Source organism: Vigna angularis, chromosome 1, assembly GCF_016808095.1.
Source record: "Vigna angularis cultivar LongXiaoDou No.4 chromosome 1, ASM1680809v1, whole genome shotgun sequence".
In the NCBI taxonomy this organism is placed as follows: Eukaryota; Viridiplantae; Streptophyta; class Magnoliopsida; order Fabales; family Fabaceae; genus Vigna; species Vigna angularis.
In genome coordinates, this window is record NC_068970.1 from 57,593,468 (window position 1) to 57,614,342 (window position 20,875).

The following is a 20,875-nucleotide window of genomic DNA, read 5'->3' on the forward strand; positions in this document are numbered from 1 at the left end:
AATCCGCGATGACAAACTCGCTCTTGAAATTTATGGTGTTGAGGGAGAACCTTAACCCTATGTCGTTGTATTGAGGGAAGTGTGTGGTAAATTTATGGTTGGTCGAAAGTATATGATCCATGCTGCAATGGAGTTATAGAATCTAATCATTTTCTTTCTAATGCTTCTTCCTCCAGTCAATTCTTCTTCAACGCATTAGACTCAATCCGGAAGGAGAACCCAGTCTGGAAACATCTTCTAGATTCATCATTCTGCCAAGATTTTTAAATAATATTTCGAAAAATATTTTTAAATCCAGAACTACTTTTCAAAATATTTCGCTGGATATTGGAGAAAGAAGAAGGGGTGTAAGATGATGGAGAAAAAATTGGAGTAAGGTTCTATATATTCTAAAATATTATTTCCTTGAAATTCTTTCATAATTGTAATTTTAAAAGATGTTTCAAAAAATTAAAAGAAAAATATATATTTAACCTATTTTTTATCTCGACTTTTGAGCTATATGAAATTATTAGATGTTCTAGAAAAATGTTAAAAAAATTGAATTAATCTATTTTATCATTATGAAATACTTGCTAAAATAATAGAAAGAGACAAAATGTCAGCTAATAATATGTGAAGTAGAATTTGGAATATATGGAAATGGGGATGAAATTATTTTTGAAAGAGTAATGTTTGATAAGGCTATGTGCATGCATTGGTTACCCTACTGATTCATGTGAAAGAAAGAAAACACTAAGGTGACTCACCTAACTGTCATCCTTGTTTCGTTAGTTAGAGGCATGCCCGGGAAGTAACACAAGGTGGACAAAATTTGCATACTCTCTTCACCTTCTATTCAAACAAATCTCCTTACATGTACATGCAAATGCTTCTCTCTCTTTTTCTCTCAACTCTCACCTCTTCTCTTTCTCTCCCATCATTTCAATGCTCTCATGGGAAAAACCAAAATTTCCAATCTCTTTTCCAATGGCACCAGTCATTACATTCTTCCTAAATCCAATACTATAAGGCAAACACTTGTAGACAGACCAAGTTCCCACAAAGATCGCTTTCCCTTTTCACTCTTTGGATTCTTTCGCCGCTTCATTCCTTCAAGTATTCCTTACCATGCTTTCTCAATTCCATTTTCCCTTCCTTTTATTCACACTCTCTCTATCAAGTTACTACTAATTAGTAGCTACTGTTATATCACATACCAAGGTATTACTTTTGTTCTTCTGCTTATATGGGGTGAGTTTAATTGTAGGAAAAGTTGATGGAGGCTCAAAAACCGAGGACGAGAAGAAAGTCTACTCTTGGTTATACACTTTGGCTCAGACTGACAAGAACTTGGTCTTTGAGTACGTTAGGTCCACTGAAAGAGGCAAGTGTCTTCACACTATGCTTACTTTGTGAATTGTACATTCTTTTGTATGTGTAAATTGATTTTACTAATGTTTGAACTATCCAAACCCTGCTAATTAGTTTGATTACCTGCTGGGTCCAGTGTTTTCGTTGTTATGGTTATTGAATTTGTTTGAAAATCGTTTTAACATCCATCATTTCTAACTCAGTCTTTGTTGCAGTCTTTTCTTTTTGTTCCCTCAATTGCTACCTGGAGATGATGATTTAGTCCATCATTAATTACAGATATGGTTTAAATAGTTGTGTCATATTGGCAGGCTTAAGTTTCACAGAAGCAGAGAGGAGACTTCGGGAAAATGGGCCAAATGTTCCTCTTGAGTATTCCTTTCCAAGATGGTGGAATCTTCTACGGAACGCACTTTTCCACCCTTTTAATATCATTCTGATTATTCTGTCAGTTATGTCATTCATTGCCCGTGACAGTCCAAATGGATTTATCATGCTCGTGTTGGTTTTCATCAGTGTCACCCTCCGTTTCTATCAGGTTTTTCACGTTTTTCTTCATTAGTTTGTTGCATTGAAGTAGTGGTATAATGGAGTTTTCTCTTCCTTTCACTCTAACCTTGGACCTTTGTTTGCGCATATTAGGAATACAGCAGCTCAAAAGCAGCAATGAAGCTTTCAGAATTTGTAAAATGTCCAATAAAAGTTCAAAGATGCGCTGGTAGAGTTGTTCAGAAAGAACTTATTGTTCAAGTTGATCATAGGGATGTAGTTCCAGGAGACATTGTAATTTTTGAACCTGGAGACCTCTTTCCTGGAGATATCAGATTGTTATCTTCTAAACAACTTGTTGTAAGGTATGTTATGTCAATTGGAAAATCTGCTTGTTTAGTAAATGACAGTGGATACTTGTATTCTACCCTTTGCCATTTTAGATAACTAAATAACAAATGGTGTTTTTCATACCTTGTTAACAGTCAGGCCTCACTAACTGGGGAATCTTGGACAACTGACAAAGCTTCTGATATCAGAGAAGACTACAATACTCCTTTATTGGATTTAAAAAACATCTGTTTCATGGTGAGTGAGTTAATAACACATCCCTGTCTGTATTTTGTTTCAATGCAAGTTATAGCTTCAGTTTACAGAACATAATTTGGTGGAACTTGAATACTCCATAAAATTGGAATGGACCAAAGCCTTCGATTATGTTTTGGTCAAGTGCTCAAATCAAAGAGACACATCCAAATGCAACTTCATAACCAGTACAACTCCAATATCAAGTCCAAGCCCAAAGGAAAAAACCAATTTTCTGTGTACTAACTCTCTTTTGTTCTTTTTCATCGTACTTCTTCAAACACCATGAAATTTGTTTTTATCTTAAGAAGAAAGTAAAGCGTAACATTGCCCTATATATTTTTAAAGCACAAGAGAAGGAGACTATGTGAATGTTGTTTAGCTGTGAAATATTTAACGGCATTAGAGCTCGGCTTGGATGCCTCTGCAAGACTGAAACTGTAGAAAAAGTAGATAGTGAGAAGTTTAAAGATGCTTGAGGCTAAAGAGTGTTTTTTCCCGTTCAGATGTCTACATAATGCAGATTGCTTCTTTACTGTTAGGCTAAAGGGAATCAATCCCTTCGAACCAGAGAAGAGCCATGAACTATCAGTGAATGTTTCTGTGTGTAAACTACTAAATTGTTTCAATGATAGATGAAACAGGGAACACCGTACCAATCTTCCATCAAGGGTCTAAACAATGACCCTTTATCTGAGGTTACATTTTTTCCCAATTCAAATTCCTCACTAAAATATAACAAGTTTATCCCTATTATTTGACAAAGATAAATTTTGCCGGACCTTAGAAAAGCCATAAACAGGCCATCTTATTTTTCTGATGTGTTCAATAATTTATGTCTCGTATTTTGCATTAAGAAACTCAAATCATTAATACTGTTGATGTACTTAACTCAAATTAGTGTCTCAGATTCACTAATTGCCTATTTTACAATTTCGTAATTTCCTATATCTTTAAGATGTTTTGTAGCCCTCAAAAGTATTAAATTTAGGATCAGAGATTGTCTGATTGATTGGTGAATTTTGCTGAGAAATGATTAGTTATTAACATCACAGGGCACAAACGTGGTATCAGGTACTGGAACAGGCCTAGTGGTTTCAACTGGATCCAAGACTTACATGAGCACCATGTTTTCAAAAGTTGGGAAGAAGAAGCCACCAGATGATTTTGAAAAGGGTCTCAGATGGATATTTTACTTGATTATTTCTGTTATGCTAGTAGTTGTTACCATCCTGTTTGTGGTAAATTACTTGACATCTCTTGATTTGACCCAAAGTGTTCTTTTTGCCATCTCTGTTGCATCTGTTCTGAATCCTCAGATGCTTCCCCTCATCATTAACACATGCCTTGCAAAAGGAGCACTTGCTATGGCTAAAGACAGGTGTATAGTAAAGAGTTTAACATCTATACGCGATATGGGATCAATGTAAGTATTAATTCATTCACAGAAGAACTCAATTGATTGATGACTTGGACACTAAATTTTGATGCCGTTGAACTAATGATGCACCGATACTTCAATTTGATCATGTATCTGACACGTATTTATGTTCAATATTTTAGAATATTTTATCCATACTTATTAATGAAGTATTTAATGTACAAAATAATAGTACTTTTATGATAACAATAATTTATAATTTTTTATGTTGAAAATATTTAATACATACAATTATAATTTGGATTCACATAATAACAATCTTATATTTATATGATTTTAGGAATTTATGTACACTTTGCAATATGCATATATCACCTATCATATCCTATTATTTTAAAAATAAACGTATACATGTATCGGATACATATCGTATAGTATCCATGCATTATAGAGTTGCAAACAATTGAACTAACTTATATTAAAATATGATTCAACTTTCCATTTTTCTAGCTAATTCTTTTCCATGTACTTTTTTTTTAATGTTGCAGGGATATTCTTTGTATTGACAAGACAGGCTCCCTTACAATGAATCATGCAGTCATGGTTAATCATCTTGATTACAGGGGTTTACCCCAAGAAAACGTTTTACGCTATGCCTTCCTCAACTCTTACTTTAAGACTGATCAGAAGTATCCTCTGGATGATGCTATTCTTGCATTTGTATATTCAAATGGATTCAGGTTTCGGCCATCACTGTGGAGGAAGATAGATGAGATTCCTTTTGACTTCAGAAGAAGAAGAGTATCTGTCATCTTAGAAACAGAAGACAGACACTCAGAATTCTTTGGCAGGTTCATGGTAACAAAAGGAGCACTATTAGAAGTATTAAAAGTTTGTTCTTTCATTGAGAATTTCGAACAAGATGAAGTTTCCCCCTTCTCTTTCGATGATTATCAGCGTATTTTAAATCTTTCAGAAGATATTAGCAATGAAGGGTTAAGGATTCTAGGAGTAGCTATAAGGAAGCTGGAAATGGTGTGTCTTTTCTTCTTTTCAATCTTTATTTTTATACGAATGACATTGATTTTTCATCAAACACTTCTTGAGTCTTGTTTAAATTTCTCTTCTTATTTAGATAGGAAAAGTTCACTAAAAGCACTATCAAAACTATTCTCATAGGAGCACCTCTGACTATTTCAGATTACATGTGACATTGCAGCCGCAAACATGTGAAACAAGTAATGGAAGCAAGAGAGAAGACGAGGATATCGAAAAAGACATGGTGTTCCTTGGCCTCATAACATTTTTCGACCCACCTAAGGACACAGCAAAGCAAGCACTGTGGCGTTTGTGTGAGAAGGGAGTGAAAGCAAAGGTTTTAACTGGTGATTCCCTCTCCCTGACAACAAGGGTATGCAGAGAAGTTGGCATAAGCACCGATCATGTAATAACAGGTCCTGAACTAGAGCTACTTGACCAAGACACGTTCCATGAGACAGTTAAAAGAGCCACAGTACTAGCACGTCTTACTCCAATTCAGAAACTCCATGTGGTGCAATCCTTGCAAACAGTTGGAAACCATGTTGTTGGGTTCTTAGGAGATGGAGTGAATGATTCACTGGCTTTAGATGCTGCGAATGTAAGCATTTCTGTGGATTCAGGAGTAGCCATTGCAAAAGATATGGCAGATATTATCTTACTTGAGAAAGACCTGAACGTGCTTGTTGCGGGAGTGGAGCATGGTAGACTCACTTTTGGCAACACAATGAAGTATGTTAAGATGTCAGTGATTGCTAACTTGGGAAGTGTCATTTCACTCCTCATAGCAACACTGGTATTCAAGTATGAGCCCTTAACTTCTACACAGCTTCTGACACAGAATTTCATCTACAGTGTGGGACAGATTGCCATCGCCTGGGACAAGATGGATGAAGAGTATGTGAAGACACCTCACAAATCCTCAGAAAGAGGCTTGTCCATGTTCATACTGTGGAATGGATCAGTGTGCACTCTGTGTGATGTGGCAACACTCATGCTTCTTTGGTTTTATTACAAGGCTTACACTGATGTGACTCAGAAGTTTTTCCATTCAGCTTGGTTCATTGAAGGTCTTCTCTTGCAGACCCTCATCATCCACTTGATCAGGACTGAAAAAATCCCTTTCATGCAGGAGGTTGCATCTTGGCCTGTGATTTTCTCTACTGTTTTGACTTCTGCAATTGGAATTGCTCTTCCTTTCACACCCATTGGGAAGGTCATGGGATTCTCCCTTCTGCCCCTCTCATATTTCGGATTTTTGTTTATTCTTTTTCTTGGCTATTTTATAGTTGGCCATGTGGTTAAGAGACTTTACATATTGGTTTATAAGAGGTGGCTTTGAATATCAATCTTTTTCATCCCAGTTTTGTTTCCATATAGCGTTGAGTATATAGGTGGTCATGATTCCACATATAGACTTTGTGAGAGATGTGTTTGTGAATGCTTTGTTGAAAAAATTCATGGGTCATTTGTCTTGGAATAGTACAATCTCTAATCCTTTTCTCTAAGTGTTTCATTTTATGGAAAAAGACTTGGGAAAAATCAAGCATCACCAATACTAATAGCTTTATGCAACTGTCTAAAGGCATCTTGGCTGTCTTGAGTCAACTCAAAATTTCCTTTTTGTGATAGGGTTGCCAAAGGTTTGGTTATTTTGCCATAATTTCGTATAAAACGTGTTGTTAGACCAAAAACCCTTCCACAACCTTTTGGTCTTCCAAATAGGTCATTGCTATAATCTTCAATTTTTTGTGGGTCCATGAAAACTCCTTGTTGAGAAATAACATGCCTTAAAAATCCAATCTTTTGCATTGCAAGGAAACTTTTTTCTTGTTAGATACAAAACACTCTTGTTGTTGGGTGTCCAAATACCTCACCAGAACCATTTATAACCAAGTTTGTGTTGTATTTATTCATGGGAAAATGATACTTGAACAACATCTTTTAACAACATTTTGACTCCGTTAACGTGTCGTATTCTGATTCGTCCATGTGGAAAAAATTAAAATAACTTTAAATGACATGGAAATGCAAGGTTTGGGGTTGTAGAAGTTTTCATTTCGCGGCTTTCATTTTTTTAAGGGTTTCTTCAAACCTTGCAGATCTCATTTGGGAGAGAGAACCCACGAGAGAGAGAACGCCCCCCACCCACCCACAAACCTCCCTTGACCACAATCGACCGTTCACCGACAAAGGATCGTTCACCGAACTGCCGCCGTTCACCGGAGTTGTGTCCGCCATCATTCTGCCCGAAGGTTCCATCATTTCGAAGCACCGTTCAATGCCGAAACCACCATTGACATGAGTTTTAAAGTTTCCCTTTGTTTGTTTCGCTACAACCTCCGTTTGGAAGCACTGTCGTTGGTGAAAACCACCATTGAAGACGAAAAAACATAGTTTGTAAGTTTCCGTGGTTCGTTTTGATTTCCTTTTCTTGTTGTTGTTCGGTGATTTTCACTTATTTTAAATATTTGAATTTTTTTATCATTTCGGGATTGTTGTATTTTTTGGGTGCAAAGTTATAAAAATTTTACACACGAAATACTTTTAATTGTTATGCAGGTGATCTCAATGAAACATACTTTGTAGGAAATGTTGATGAAGATTCTCGCCAAGTAGTAAAATACACTTATGAGTTCTTGGAGAAGGAAATATTCATTGGTATATATCCATTTGATATCAATTATAGCAGTCATAAATTTCTTGCTTGTTATGTCTGATGTGTATCATAAATTTTCTTATTCATAAATAAAAACTACATATGATCTTAAAATTGTTGATTTAGCCATTCTCTTAAATCCCAAATTTTAAGGTAATAAAGCACCCTGTCATTAACATAATCAATTAGGACATAAGAACATGTTGAGTAAGTAGTGAATCATACCATATGAGCTACTCGGTATGTTGTAGATAAGTATGTATTGAAACTATTAATAGTTGATGTTTATGGATGACCATACAAGTATGCATTTTGCATTCGGATTATATTGTGCTTATTTGGTTTGAAATACTTTTATAATTAAAATGTATATATATTCACTTCAAATTGAAGCTCAAGTGAAGAGGAAGAAAAGGAAATATCAAAAAGTTTGAGGCACAATGGGAGCCACAAAGCTTATTCTGACTGCATAGCTGCTTCTTGGGAAGAAGAGCAAAAGACCAAGTGTTGTTTAAGGTAACACACACAACCTTTCAATATATTGTATCTCTAATACATTCTTTGTAAACCATTTTCCAAATTATAAACAAGTGAACTGAATATTGAAATGCATAAGTAAATTATGTGATTTCTAATAAATTTGTTAATATTTTCTTTATGTTGTTTACATCTAATAATGTGTGTGTAGGTATCAGATAGAAGAAGCAAAAATCCGAGCTTGAGTAAACCTCCAAAGTGCTAAAGCAAAGGCCAGGTCAAGAAAGCTCGAGGTATTTCATTGTCATTAATAAACTATATGTTGTGTAACTAGTATGAAGAGAATACTATAAAAAAGGATAATAAAAATACTATAAAAAGGATGAAGAGCATAAAATTAATGGATAATAAAAAAGGATGAAGAGAAAAAAATACTATAAAAAGTGCTTAATTAATAAATAACTAGTATGAAAATGATATTCTAAGCCATAGATGTACTACTACCATAATATAAGTAGTATGAAAAAGGTATCTTAAGCCATAATTGTAATAGCTGAATTGTTGAATGCTAAACCAAATGAGTTTAATTCCACTCCTCCTAAATTTATTATTAGTAGTACATGTTAAACTTCAATCTCGACATAAAGTCCAATTAAACTTTTTACGGTTAATATTAATCATATTTTCTTTGCATACTGAACAAAATCTGATTTTAGCTTTATAAAGGTATTTCTAGAATGTATTTTTCCAAACTTCTAAACCAAAGCATTTAGTTTTGTGTTTTTATATGATATTTGTTAATTGTTTGTGTTTAAAGGTTATTATGTGGCACCTACTGCTGTCTGATATCATGTCATGTGAGACTCTCAATTTTTTAATCTAAAAAAGATGTTATTTATTTGTCCTAAATAGAATGTTAGAGATTAAACATCATTTTATTTCTTGGAGGGATAAGAATGAAAAATACACTCAAATTTTTTGAAATGAAAGCTACATTTGTTATAACTTTGCACGTGTTCATTGTGGTTAATGTTTATCCTATATCACGTATAATTATATAATTATTTTTTGAATAACATTACCCTTAGGTAGTTACCACATGGATTGAATTATAATGTTATAGGGAGATTAATGAAGAAGCATATGAGCAAAGAAGCACATGAGCAAACTTTATCGGCTGTTGTTACATGGATTAATGAAGAAGCACATGAGCAAACTTTATCTACTGTTGTTACATGCACGATATTGGCAACTGCAGGACCTCGACGATCCTATGTTCTTCCTACTCTATACAAGGTGATTGCTTCACTCATTAAATATTTTAAAAGTCATGTTTGCAAAGGTCAAATTTCATCAACAATGCTCAAAGTTGAAGATTTATCCAATATTGCAGAAGGTATTTGTTGGAAGTTGGTCTACTGCTTCAACAACAATGAAGAATGAAACAAGCAGAAGCCATTTTCATGTTCAAGGATGTGCTTACCTGTTGCATGTAGATGTTTGTTAAGTAATTGTTAATGAAAGACAATGATTTGTTATTGTTTTTTTTTTATCATTTTTGATGTGAATGTTGTACTAATTTAAACTTGCAAGTTTGGTTTTGACACCATTTTGTGACATCAAACTCAACGTACAACACCCGGGTAACAAAATTCCCAAGGTTGTTGAATTGGATTGATATGAATATCAGGAGAAGTTAATCAAAAGTGCTTTGGCTAAGGCATCGGTGAGTTGTTGGTGATTTGATGAATGTGTTGGTGCCATGTATTTTATATTTGGTGTTTTATGTAATGAAATTTGTTAATGACATTGCAGGTTGTTGTTGATGTTGGTGTGTCCAAAGAAGAGCTTTGTTATGATATGGTTGATTTGGTACTTCCTTTGTTGAAATGAATAGATTATCGATTTGGTACTTCATTTTTGAAGACCGCAATTGATTACAAAGGCATTAAATTGGATTAAATTATTCGTGATACAACATCGTTGCATGACCAAGGAACAATATTTATTAAAACTCATGGTGCAGAAACAATAATGGTAGCAAAGACAAAATAAGTGGGTACTTCAGGCAAATATTTTGTACAAGGAGGTCAACTATGAAGATGACACTCACTTTGGAGTGCCTAATTCATTTCTAATCATTTTTTCAACTTAAAACTGATGTGGAACCAATTATTATGCCATTTATATAGAGTTGCATGACCAAGGAATAATATTTATTAAAACTCATGGTGCAGAAACAACAATGGTAGCAAAGACAAAATAAGTGAGTACTTTAGGCAAAGATTTTGTACAAGGACGTCAACTACGAAGATGACACTCACTTTGGAGTGCCTAATTCATTTCAAATCATTTTTTCAACTTAAAACTGATGTGGAACCAATTACTATGCCATTTATATAGAGTTGCATGGCCAAGGAACAATATTTATTAAAACTCATGGTGCAGAAACAACAATGGTAGCAAAGACAAAATAAGTGGGTATTTCAGGCAAATATTTTGTACAAGGAGGTCAACTAGGAAGATGACACTCACTTTGGAGTACCTAATTCATTTATAATCATTTTTTCAACTTAAAACTGATGTGGAACTAATTATTATGCCATTTATATAGAGTTGCATGGCCAAGGAACAATATTTATTAAAACTCATGGTGCAGAAACAACAATGGTAGCAAAGACAAAATAAGTGGGTACTTCAGGCAAATATTTTGTACAAGGAGGTCAACTACGAAGATGACACTCACTTTGGAGTGCCTAATTCATTTCTAATCATTTTTTCAACTTAAAACTGATGTGAAACCAATTACTATGCCATTTATATAGAGTTTCATGGCCAAGGAACAATATTTATTAAAACTCATGGTGCAAAAACAACAATGGTAGCAAAGACAAAATAAGTGGGTACTTCAGGCAAATATTTTGTACAAGGAGGTCAACTACGAAGATGACACTAACTTTGGAGTGCCTAATTCATTTCTAATCATTTTTTCAACTTAAAACTGATGTGGAACCAAATACTATGTCATTTATATAGAGTTTCATGGCCAAGGAACAATATTTATTAAAACTCATGGTGCAGAAACAACAATGGTAGCAAAGACAAAATAAGTGAGTACTTCAGGCAAATATTTTGTGCAAGGAGGTCAACTACGAAGATGACACTCACTTTGGAGTGCCTAATTTATTTCTAATCATTTTTTCAACTTAAAATTGATGTGGAACCAATTACTATGCCATTTATATAGAGTTTCATGGCCAAGGAACAATATTTATTAAAACTCATGGTGCAGAAACAACAATGATAGCAAAGGCAAAATAAGTGGGTACTTCAGGCAAAGATTTTGCACTGGGAGGTGAACTATGAAGATGACACCCATTTGGAGTGCCTAATTTATATCTAATCATTTTTGCAACTTAAAACTGATGTGGAATCAATTATTATTTCAGGCAAAGGTTTATTCTTCGAACTTAATGGACATCCAACTCATGTTAATGCAATCATTGACATTTAACCCAATTTATTTTCATCATTTTTTTCTACATAAAACCTGTACATAAAAGATTTCATAAATACTCACATCCAAATTTAGTCGGGATTGCAATATAAACATTTAAAACATTGATCATTTTGATCTTCAAATTTCATGAACAATAAATGTAACCACTCATTTTCTTTCAACATTTTTAACAACAAATATATACATTCAGTCCTCATTAATACATATCGAAAAAGTTCTAAACAAACCATTAATAAAGTTGCAAAAATCCCTATTCAGCAACATCTACTCAATGCCTAAATCCTGCAACACTTCATCCCTGCGCACATTGTGCACATCCAAAATCTAATCACAAACATATTTCTCCCTAACCTGTTACAGTTCCTCCTGCAAAGAAAAAAATGCACAACATATCAATAAAATGCACAATTTCAATCAAAGCTCCAAAACATTATCATTTTTAAAATGTGATCCATCACTGCCAAACCAAACATAATACAAAACCATAATAAAATTAACCCAACAACAACTCAAAAAACCAAACATAATACAAAACCATAGTCTAAATAACCCAATATCAACCACAAACCCCATGAATTCCTACTTTCCAACAAAAATCCGCATGAACCGTTAAATGTTTTATACACCTTCATGTCACACTAAACCATACGAGGAAAAACACTCAAATAATACAACAATCCATAAATGCCTAAAATAATTTAAACACCGAACACAAAAAATGCATTACCCAAAAGAACAGAGCCAACCTTCAAAAAACACCTTCAATGGCAGTTTCCAACTTCGATGGTTCCTTGACGCGTAAAGGCGGCGCCTACAAAGTTGCCTTCACCAATGACAGTCCGACCAACTTCAACGACGACAGTCCAACCACACTTCAATGAAGACGAACGCTTCTAGGTGGCTGAGATAGAAAATGCTACAACAAACACGTGAACAATGACACTCCGACAAACAAAGGACCACGACACTTCATTGAAGGTTGCTCTAAAGCAACAGAACAGGCAAGTGAATTAAACAATATGGTCCTCAAAGATACAATAACAAGAAACTATACAAATTTACACAAAAAATATAGTTTATTAATGACAATTAAATACCTCGACCTTTCTTGACCTGGCCTCTGCTTTAGCACTTTGGAGGTTTACTCAAGTTCGAATTTTTGCTTCTTCTATCTGATACCTACAAACACATTATCATATGTAAACAACATAAAGAAAATATTAACAAATTTATTAGAAATAAAAAAATTTACTTATGCATTTCAATATTTAGTTCACTTGTTCATCATTTGCTCCCAAAAAATACAACAATCCCGAAATGATAAAAAAAATTAAAATATTTAAAATAAGTGAAAATCACTCAACAACAACAAGAAAAGAAAATCAAAACGAACCACGAAAACTTACAAACTATGTTTTTTCGTCTTCAATGGTGGTTTTCACCAACGATAGTGCTTCCAAACGGAGGTTGTAGCGAAACAAACGACGGGAAGCTTTAAAACCCATGTCAATGGTGGTTTCGGCGTTGAACGGTGCTTCGAAATGGCGAAACCTTCGGGCAGAACGATGGCGGACACAACTCCGGTGAACAGCGGCAGTTCGGTGAACAGTCCTTTGTCGGTGAATGGTCGATTGTGGTCAAGGGAGGTTTGTGGGTGGGTGGGGGGCGTTCTCTCTCTCGTGGGTTCTCTCTCCCAAATGAGACCTGCAAGGTTTGAAACCCTTAAAAAAATGAAAGCCGCGAAATGAAAACTTCTGCAACCCCAAACCTTGCATTTCCATGTCATTTAAAGTTATTTTAATTTTTTCCAATGAACGAATCAGAATGCGACACGTTAGTAGAGTCAAAATGTTGTTAAAAGATGTTGTTCAAGTATTATTTCCCTTATTCATGAAACCGTTTTATTGAATTTGGTACTAAAAACCCATTTGACTATTATAGTTGCTTGTGTTGAAGTTTGTCTACAAGCTCCCCAGTGTGATTTTTTCAATTGTCGTTAGATCTCTCTTCGTATAATTTATCTATTTGTCATTTTGTCCTTGCTTCAAATTTTGCAAGTTCTAAGATGACCATAGTGCATATTTTATAAATCTTAGATATAAATCTTGTATCTTTGACAGGAATGTCATGTTCATAATTGAAGAATTGTGAGATTTTCGGCAACTGCTTATTCATTTAATCCTCTGAACTCCATTAATGATCTTTCATGACAACTCTACTCGAGATTTTTATTTCATTTTTGTGGTTGAACATTTCTACGAGCATTGGAAGTGTTCTTGTATCCAATGAGAACACAAAGTGTATTTGCCTATTTTAACCTATGGCATACAACTTAAACAAACACAACCAATGATTTTAGATTTTTTTTAAGTTTGATTGGTACTTACTAGCCTTAAAATTGACCTTCTTTTGTTCAAAATTACGGTAGGAAGTCTCTTCAACCACCATACATTAGTGTTTATTGTCTTTACTCATAACTTCTTTGACGAGTCCCTTTTATGCAACATATACCTTGCATCTTTTTGTAACGCAACATACATACCTTTTACGTTGATTGACGGGGTGCATGGTTTAGAAATAAAACTAAATGAAATAAAAAAATTGATTTGATAGAAAATAATAAGAGGAGAGTGACTTTTTTCCAAGAAAAGTCATGTTACTTTGCTTTATTTTTAAATGATTTTCAAATTACTCAATCCGTTCCAAAAAGAGTAATGATATCATGACACATTTTTACATTCATTTGACACATACTACAAAGCTAAAATGATCATAAAAGTGTAAACTTTTGTATTGTTTCAAGAAAGAAGAGAGTAAAAAATAAGTAAGGGTAATGTCAAATTAATGTAAAAAATTTAGGTGTGTCAAAGAATCATTACTCAGTTCCAAAAAATAATGCATTTGAGTAAAAAATTTATTAGTATGTGTGATTGATTTAATGGAATTAATGAAGGTGAGAGCTAGATTTTACTTTAATGTTAAAATTGTCATTTGACATATTTTTTAAAATATATTTTTGTATTAAAAGGTCAAATAAATAGAATTATTTCAAAAAATAAATATTAAATATAAAAATAAATCTTCATAAACTTTTTCTGCATCTCACGATTCGTCATTTCTTTCAAAATTCATCATATTGGATCTTCACATTGTATATTGGATGTGATTTGTTTCTTATCCCAAGTTCGTTCATATCTAAGGTTAATCATCATATATATTTAAAGTATTATCTATTTTGGATATTAGAGCTACGTAATGATTTTGTCCTAAAAGATATCTAAGGGGAATGATTGATCATCCTCAATAGAGAACTTAAGAGACTCATGATTCGTTTCAAAACCTTATAATCAGCCTCATGATGGGCTTTAATGTTCCGATCCCAAGTTTATCGAGTGATATCGTCAAGATCAATCATCATGCATTTGAGGTATTGTATGCTTTAAAGACTAGAGTCTCATTACAGTTTTGTCCTTGAAAGATACCTTAAAGGATGAAAGAAAAAATAAGTATTTAAACTATCTTAAGCCTCGACTTCTAAGCAATGTTGAACTATTAGGTGCAGTAAGAACATAAGCTCCAAATTGAGGTATAAGAGAAATGACTAGTCACCCCCAATGGGCTTAAGAGACTAATGATTTTTTTTAAAGCCTAGTTATTTGTCCCACGATAGGACACCGCATTGTGATCTTACCAAGATCTTGAGTGTGAATTTACGAACAGGTGGAAAGGTCCTAGTGGTGGCTTGAATGCTCTTGATGGCCGAAATTCAATACTTTATTCAAGTCAATAAGAGAGTTTGGATCCTTATGAATATAGTAGTGAATATAAGTGACTACGTCAATATTCATTTAGGAATACTAGTTGTATTTATAGAATTCACATGGGTTGTGAACCTATGCTAATACTTAGGTTTAATCATTCGTCAAATCATTTTTTTGGCTTGGAATATCAAATAAGTCTCCTACTTATTTTTCATCTTAATTTTTGCAAAATTGGTACAATTAGAACCTTGCCGTTAAATTGGAGTAACGTCGTTAAATTAACGTATAAGTGGCATGCTGATGGTGGCGTAAGTAATATGATTAGTAGGAGATTGTGACATGTAAATTAATATTTTTTAATTAAAAAAATTGGAGAAATTGTAATTAAACGCAGCCCATCTCTTCGAATTAAAAAATTGAGAAAACAAATTTGGGAAAACTGTGAGTGCTTCATCTTCTATTTCTCTGGTTTGGTTATTATTTGGCAGATAGGGGAGGCACTCTCTTCTTCTTTCTTTTCTAGTTCTATTTCGATTTCACAAGGAGGGAAAGGCATCCTTCTTCTTCCTCTCTTTCAATATGGTTCGTGTTCGCGTCGTAGGGAGAGTAGACTCATTTTCTTTCCTCTGTTTTCTGATTATTCTTGTAGGAGGGTTTTGTTTCCGGCGTCTCAATAGTGTGAGGAGCTCGTTTCGTTAGCGTTCTTGTGGTGGTGGAGATCGTGGAAGCTCCCTCTTTCAAAGCAAACTGCAACAACAACAGAATGAGCTGCAACTTTCATTTCGCGTTTCAGATTAGGGTTTTGTGTTGGGAATTTTAGGGTTTTGTTTCTTGTGTTCTTGATTATTTTCTGCACATTTGGTTTCACAATTTAGTGTTAGGGTTCCTACGGTTGGTTTTTCCTGTGATGTTGTGATTTGAGGTTTTCGTTTTCGATTTAGATTTTTGCTTGTGAATCTGACTTTTGTAATGAGGGATTTTGAGTGTTTCTTCTCTGTTTTGTGATTGAACAAAAGCTTTTACATATATCTCTGATTAATTCTCATTTTTTTGTCAATGAGCCCTAATTGAAAGAAAGAACTTTGACTTTCAAAAAGAACTGAGTTTGTGAACCCTAAATTCTCAAAGAGCGATTCCATTGAAAGAAGCCAAATCTCAAATCTCTTAATTATGCCAATATGAAGTACGAATGAACTCTAATCTCCCAAAATGAATTTCCAAATTTTGAAATTGATTCCCAATTTTTATGAACCCTAAACTCTGAGTTTCTTTTCCCAATCCATAATTCGAAGAAACTATTTAGTTTAATTCACTTTTGCAAAATTCTTTAAATTAAAAAAAAAAAGAAAATACACGTCAGAATCACCTAGAATAAATAACAAATTCCACGATTTAAAACACCAATATCAGCATGTCACGTATACGTTAGTCTAATGATGTTACTCCAATTTAACAATAGGGCTTTAATTGTACCAATTTTGCAAAAATTAGGATCCAATTGAGACGAAAAATAAGCAGGTGGCTTATTTGAGATTCTAAGCAAAAAATGACTTGTTGAATGATTAAACATAATACTTACCTTACTTATGTGAATATTGCCTCAATAGACGTAGGTTTGGACAATTTCAAAGTGGAGAAACTTAATGAGCTTTGTTGGACAATACTTTTTAGTATATCTATTAGACGGGATAAGAACAATTTTCTTGTTTGATTATAAGTTTTTTAGAAAAAATAATTACATTTTAAAATATTGTTTGATATTTATACAAAATAATTAATTTTCTTTTTTAAAATGAGTTAAACCTAACATGTATTGAATTGTTGCTATCATTAGTGTTTGGGTGTGGGGCCGAAGTTAATAGTTTGATGTTGTACTTAGTCATTAGGGATCCAAATGTTCGTTCTCACGTTATTATTCGTCATTGTCGTTTGTCCCTACTATACTTGGAGGTTATCTATAGGTTCTGATGCCAAAGTCAGTAAAGATTCAACAATTTAAGCTATTAATACATATTAAATGTCATCACCTACTTTTTTACCTCAAACCTGTATTTGTAAACTTTGATATGAGTTTTGGATTAATGACGACCTAATTGGTAATAATTATACTTTATCTTAAATTGATCAGTATTAAAGGTAATCTCTTTATAGACAGATCGTTCGGCCTATTGATCATAATCGTTTCTCATAGAAATAGTGCATTGTCATAGTTGTGACGTGAGTAATCGTTTAAACAATCCGATCTGAAATTATTTGATTGTATCTTTTTTCAACCTTCACTAATAATTAATATCATAGTTTCATACTAAACTTTTCATGAGGAAAAAAAAAACTAATAGTTACTCTATAATTTATCCAGTACCATCCAAACTGATTACGTGTCCCATGGTTTAGAACATCACATCTATTTAAACCATCACATCTATTTAGTTAGCATAAGACCTATGCCATATTAAATGTGTGCAAGTGAAGATTTAGTCTACAATTATTTTTTATCCATATAAAATTTAGTATATGAATACAACTTTTAATTTTTAACTTTTTAGTATGTTTTTGAAATTTTAAAATTTTTATATACTTATAAAAAGAAATTGATACCTCCACGATATTTTCTCAGTATCCATCCCCGTTATGATGATAGAAATTTCCTTGAATTGATAGAAAGGGAATGAGTCGTGTGAGGTTGAAGTTTGCTACTCACTCTACTGACCAAGTCAAACCATCTTTATCCCTTTCAATTTCTATGCAAGTGGAATCTTTCCTTTAGTACTAAAAAACATTAATTTTATACGATTAAAAAACATACCCCAAGTTCTGATAAATATCAAATTGTAACATAATTTTTTATTTACTTGATTTTTTAAAACTTTTTAAAACTACTCCTTCAATTTGTTCACCTAATATTAGAAAATATTTATTATTGATGATAAAAATATATTATTTAATTACAACCTCAATAGAAGAAAATAAACCTTGGATGAAACACAGGAACTGTAAAACTTTCAAAATAGGTCCTACCGGGAGTCGAACCCAGGTCGCAGGATTCAAAGTCCTGAGTGCTAACCACTACACCATAGAACCGCTTGTTGGTGTCCTTCATAATAATATAGATAAAATCATTTCTCTTCAGAGAGAAAATGAAATGTAAAAGTAATAAAATGTTGAATAAAACAATTTGTTTAAAACTATTCAATCAAAAATTTGACTAATTTCTCTTCACTGTAAAAGTAATAAAATGACTTTTGAATTGTGTCAGATAATAATTTATAGTTTCATATCTTTTGAATAAAAGAATTTGTTTAAAACTATTCAATCAAAATTGAATTAACACCACATAATAACCGTAAAATTTTGCCTTACAAGATATTAATGATAGATAATGTGTTTTTCATTTTATTATTTTTATTTTTACCATATTTATATATTACACTGTTTATTTTAACTATTATATTACTTAGTATAATTTTACTTTTGTTACATTAGAGAAATATTAATACATTGTCTTTTATTTTCAAACATTACACTGGTTCTTTAATCATCACACTAGTTAAAAATAATAAAACTTAACGATTATTTAAATGGAAGCATATAAAAATAATATAGTGCGGCTTCACCAAAACAGGAAATCACGCGGGGAAGGTTTCATGTGAAATTTCATTTTACAGAATAAAAGAGAGAGCATGTATAGATGACAGGAGCCTCATGTAGCATCAGACAAAACAGTGGTCAAAACTCTGAAACTTTTTCGTATAATGTTTTGTATCACTATACTTCCATAGCAGCCGTATACGTTTAGCACATTCATAAGGGTAAATCTGAAGCATAGTTTTGTCTGTAAAGGAACACAGACAGACATGTATGGAGGAATAACGTTCATCTTCCTCCATCAACGTTCATTACACACCACAAAATCCCTTGATCTTTCAAACTTCACCTTACAATGCAGATGGATGCAGTGTTAAACTCATTACAATGGAAGAGTAGAACTCTGACTCCTATAGTGTGTGGAGAACAAAAATTTCCTGTTATGTGAGAACGATCTTCCCATGGAGACTGGTCCCTTTTGCAACGCACGTCCAAATGAAGCCAACTTGTTAATGGTAGTTGAACTTGAACTCGAACTCGAACTCGAACTCCCACTTCCATGTTTCTCTACAATATTACTCGTATGAATCTTACTGGAACTCACTTTTTCCCCATAAGGGGTGTCTATATCCATTGAATTTGAAGCAGAAGAAACATCCATCGAAACCGATCTCCTCAGAGGCTGCGTTTCTCTTTCGCCGGAGGACTCACCAGAACCACCACCGTCTTCTAATCCAGCCCCATCATCAGAATCCTCCACCCGAACATCATAATTCTGATTCTGATGATCAGACAGAGACACGCTTGAATCGATCTGAACATTCTGATCAACTGCTCCAGTTTCATCGCGGACCACCGGCGCGCGACAGAGGGGGCAGTTTTTGTGGGACCGGAGCCAGGTGTCAATGCAAGGCACGTGGAAGGCGTGGCTGCACTTGGGCAACAACCTGAGAGTTTCGTCGTCTTGGAACTCTCCGAGGCACACGGAACATTCGGAGCTGTCTATGATTCCTTCATTTTTTCTGTATTTGAAGACGGTGATGGAGTCTATGAGCGACTGTTGGAGACCGACGGTGCGGATGTACCAGACGTGGTGGACAGGCGGCAAGTCGTCTTGGTCCGCCACGTCATCATCGTTGTTCGAAGTGGGAGCATCTCCGTTCAAATCGAACAATATGGGTGTGTCTCTTCTTCCATTTGGGGTGCGATTATATCTCCTGGAGTAAAAGTACCTTATGAGAGTGGAGACGATGAAGAGAAACATGAACACGCCGACTATGCATGTCGTCACAACCAACGCTAGTTGAACAACATGCTTATGATGTTTGATTAACTCAGCATGTTCAGCGACATCGAGTTTAGGAGGAGGCATTGGTGGAAGAGAAGGGAAGGTAGTGTTCTATGGATGTGGAAAATTTGGCATTTGTTTAGGCAAAGAGTGTGGCATGATTAAATGCTGCAATGAGAAAATGGGGCATTGTTTTGATGGGACCATTTCGTTTTGTAGGGGAGACTTGGACTCCGGAATTTACTTGGTGCTTTCTTATATATATATATATCCAAATCAATCAACCTTTTTTTATGGTTTCCGCGTTAACTTTAATGGTGGTGGGACATTATACCTTGTAATATATTACACAATCCTTTTCAAAAAGTAAACTTTCTTTTTTCCACTAAAAATATTGGACCCCTTTTTTCTTGCTTTATTAATGATGCCAATATTCCTCATTCTTACGATAAAAATGTAAAAGATTTTCTCTTCTAATTACAAATTTACTCTTTCTGTTAATTTTTTTTATGTTAAAGACAGAAAAGATTAATAATTATGTCACATTTATCGTTTCCAATAAAAAAGAAAAGAGAAACTGGCGCGTTTTATGGTAAGAGAGGTGTCCTGACAACAGCAACCAATAACTATGTGACATGTGGCTCGTACTAAGCCAATGAAATTACGCTTAAGTTCCTTCTATTCTTTGATCTTTCTTACCTATTTGAAACCCTACACATTAAAAAGTGTGGAAATAATA

General features: G+C 33.9%; 2 protein-coding genes, 1 long non-coding RNA gene and 1 other non-coding gene across 4 annotated transcripts; 2 read left to right on the forward strand and 2 right to left on the reverse strand.

Annotated features, from left to right (window-relative positions):
* The first annotated feature begins 657 nt into the window (after positions 1-657).
* On the forward strand, positions 658-6,622 carry LOC108324551 (uncharacterized). The gene is made up of 8 exons (XM_017557495.2): positions 658-1,098; positions 1,250-1,366; positions 1,665-1,891; positions 1,996-2,207; positions 2,328-2,430; positions 3,483-3,853; positions 4,357-4,843; positions 5,028-6,622. Exons 1-8 carry the CDS (start codon positions 936-938, stop codon positions 6,186-6,188), a joined length of 2,841 nt encoding a protein of 946 aa, XP_017412984.1. The 5' UTR covers positions 658-935; the 3' UTR covers positions 6,189-6,622.
* A 1,580-nt stretch (positions 6,623-8,202) lies between these two features.
* On the forward strand, positions 8,203-9,694 carry LOC128195019 (uncharacterized). Its single transcript, XR_008246543.1, has 3 exons — positions 8,203-8,275; positions 9,106-9,278; positions 9,376-9,694. It is a non-coding gene; the product is annotated as an uncharacterized LOC128195019 (long non-coding RNA).
* Positions 9,695-18,272: 8,578 nt separating this feature from the next.
* Positions 18,273-18,344, reverse strand: TRNAQ-UUG (transfer RNA glutamine (anticodon UUG)). The gene has a single exon. It is a non-coding gene; the product is annotated as a tRNA-Gln (tRNA).
* A 642-nt stretch (positions 18,345-18,986) lies between these two features.
* Positions 18,987-20,368, reverse strand: LOC108335118 (RING-H2 finger protein ATL52). Its single transcript, XM_017571061.2, has one exon. The coding sequence runs from the start codon at positions 20,218-20,220 to the stop codon at positions 19,231-19,233; it is 990 nt and encodes a 329-aa protein (XP_017426550.1). The 5' UTR covers positions 20,221-20,368; the 3' UTR covers positions 18,987-19,230.
* Between the last annotated feature and the right edge of the window lie 507 nt (positions 20,369-20,875).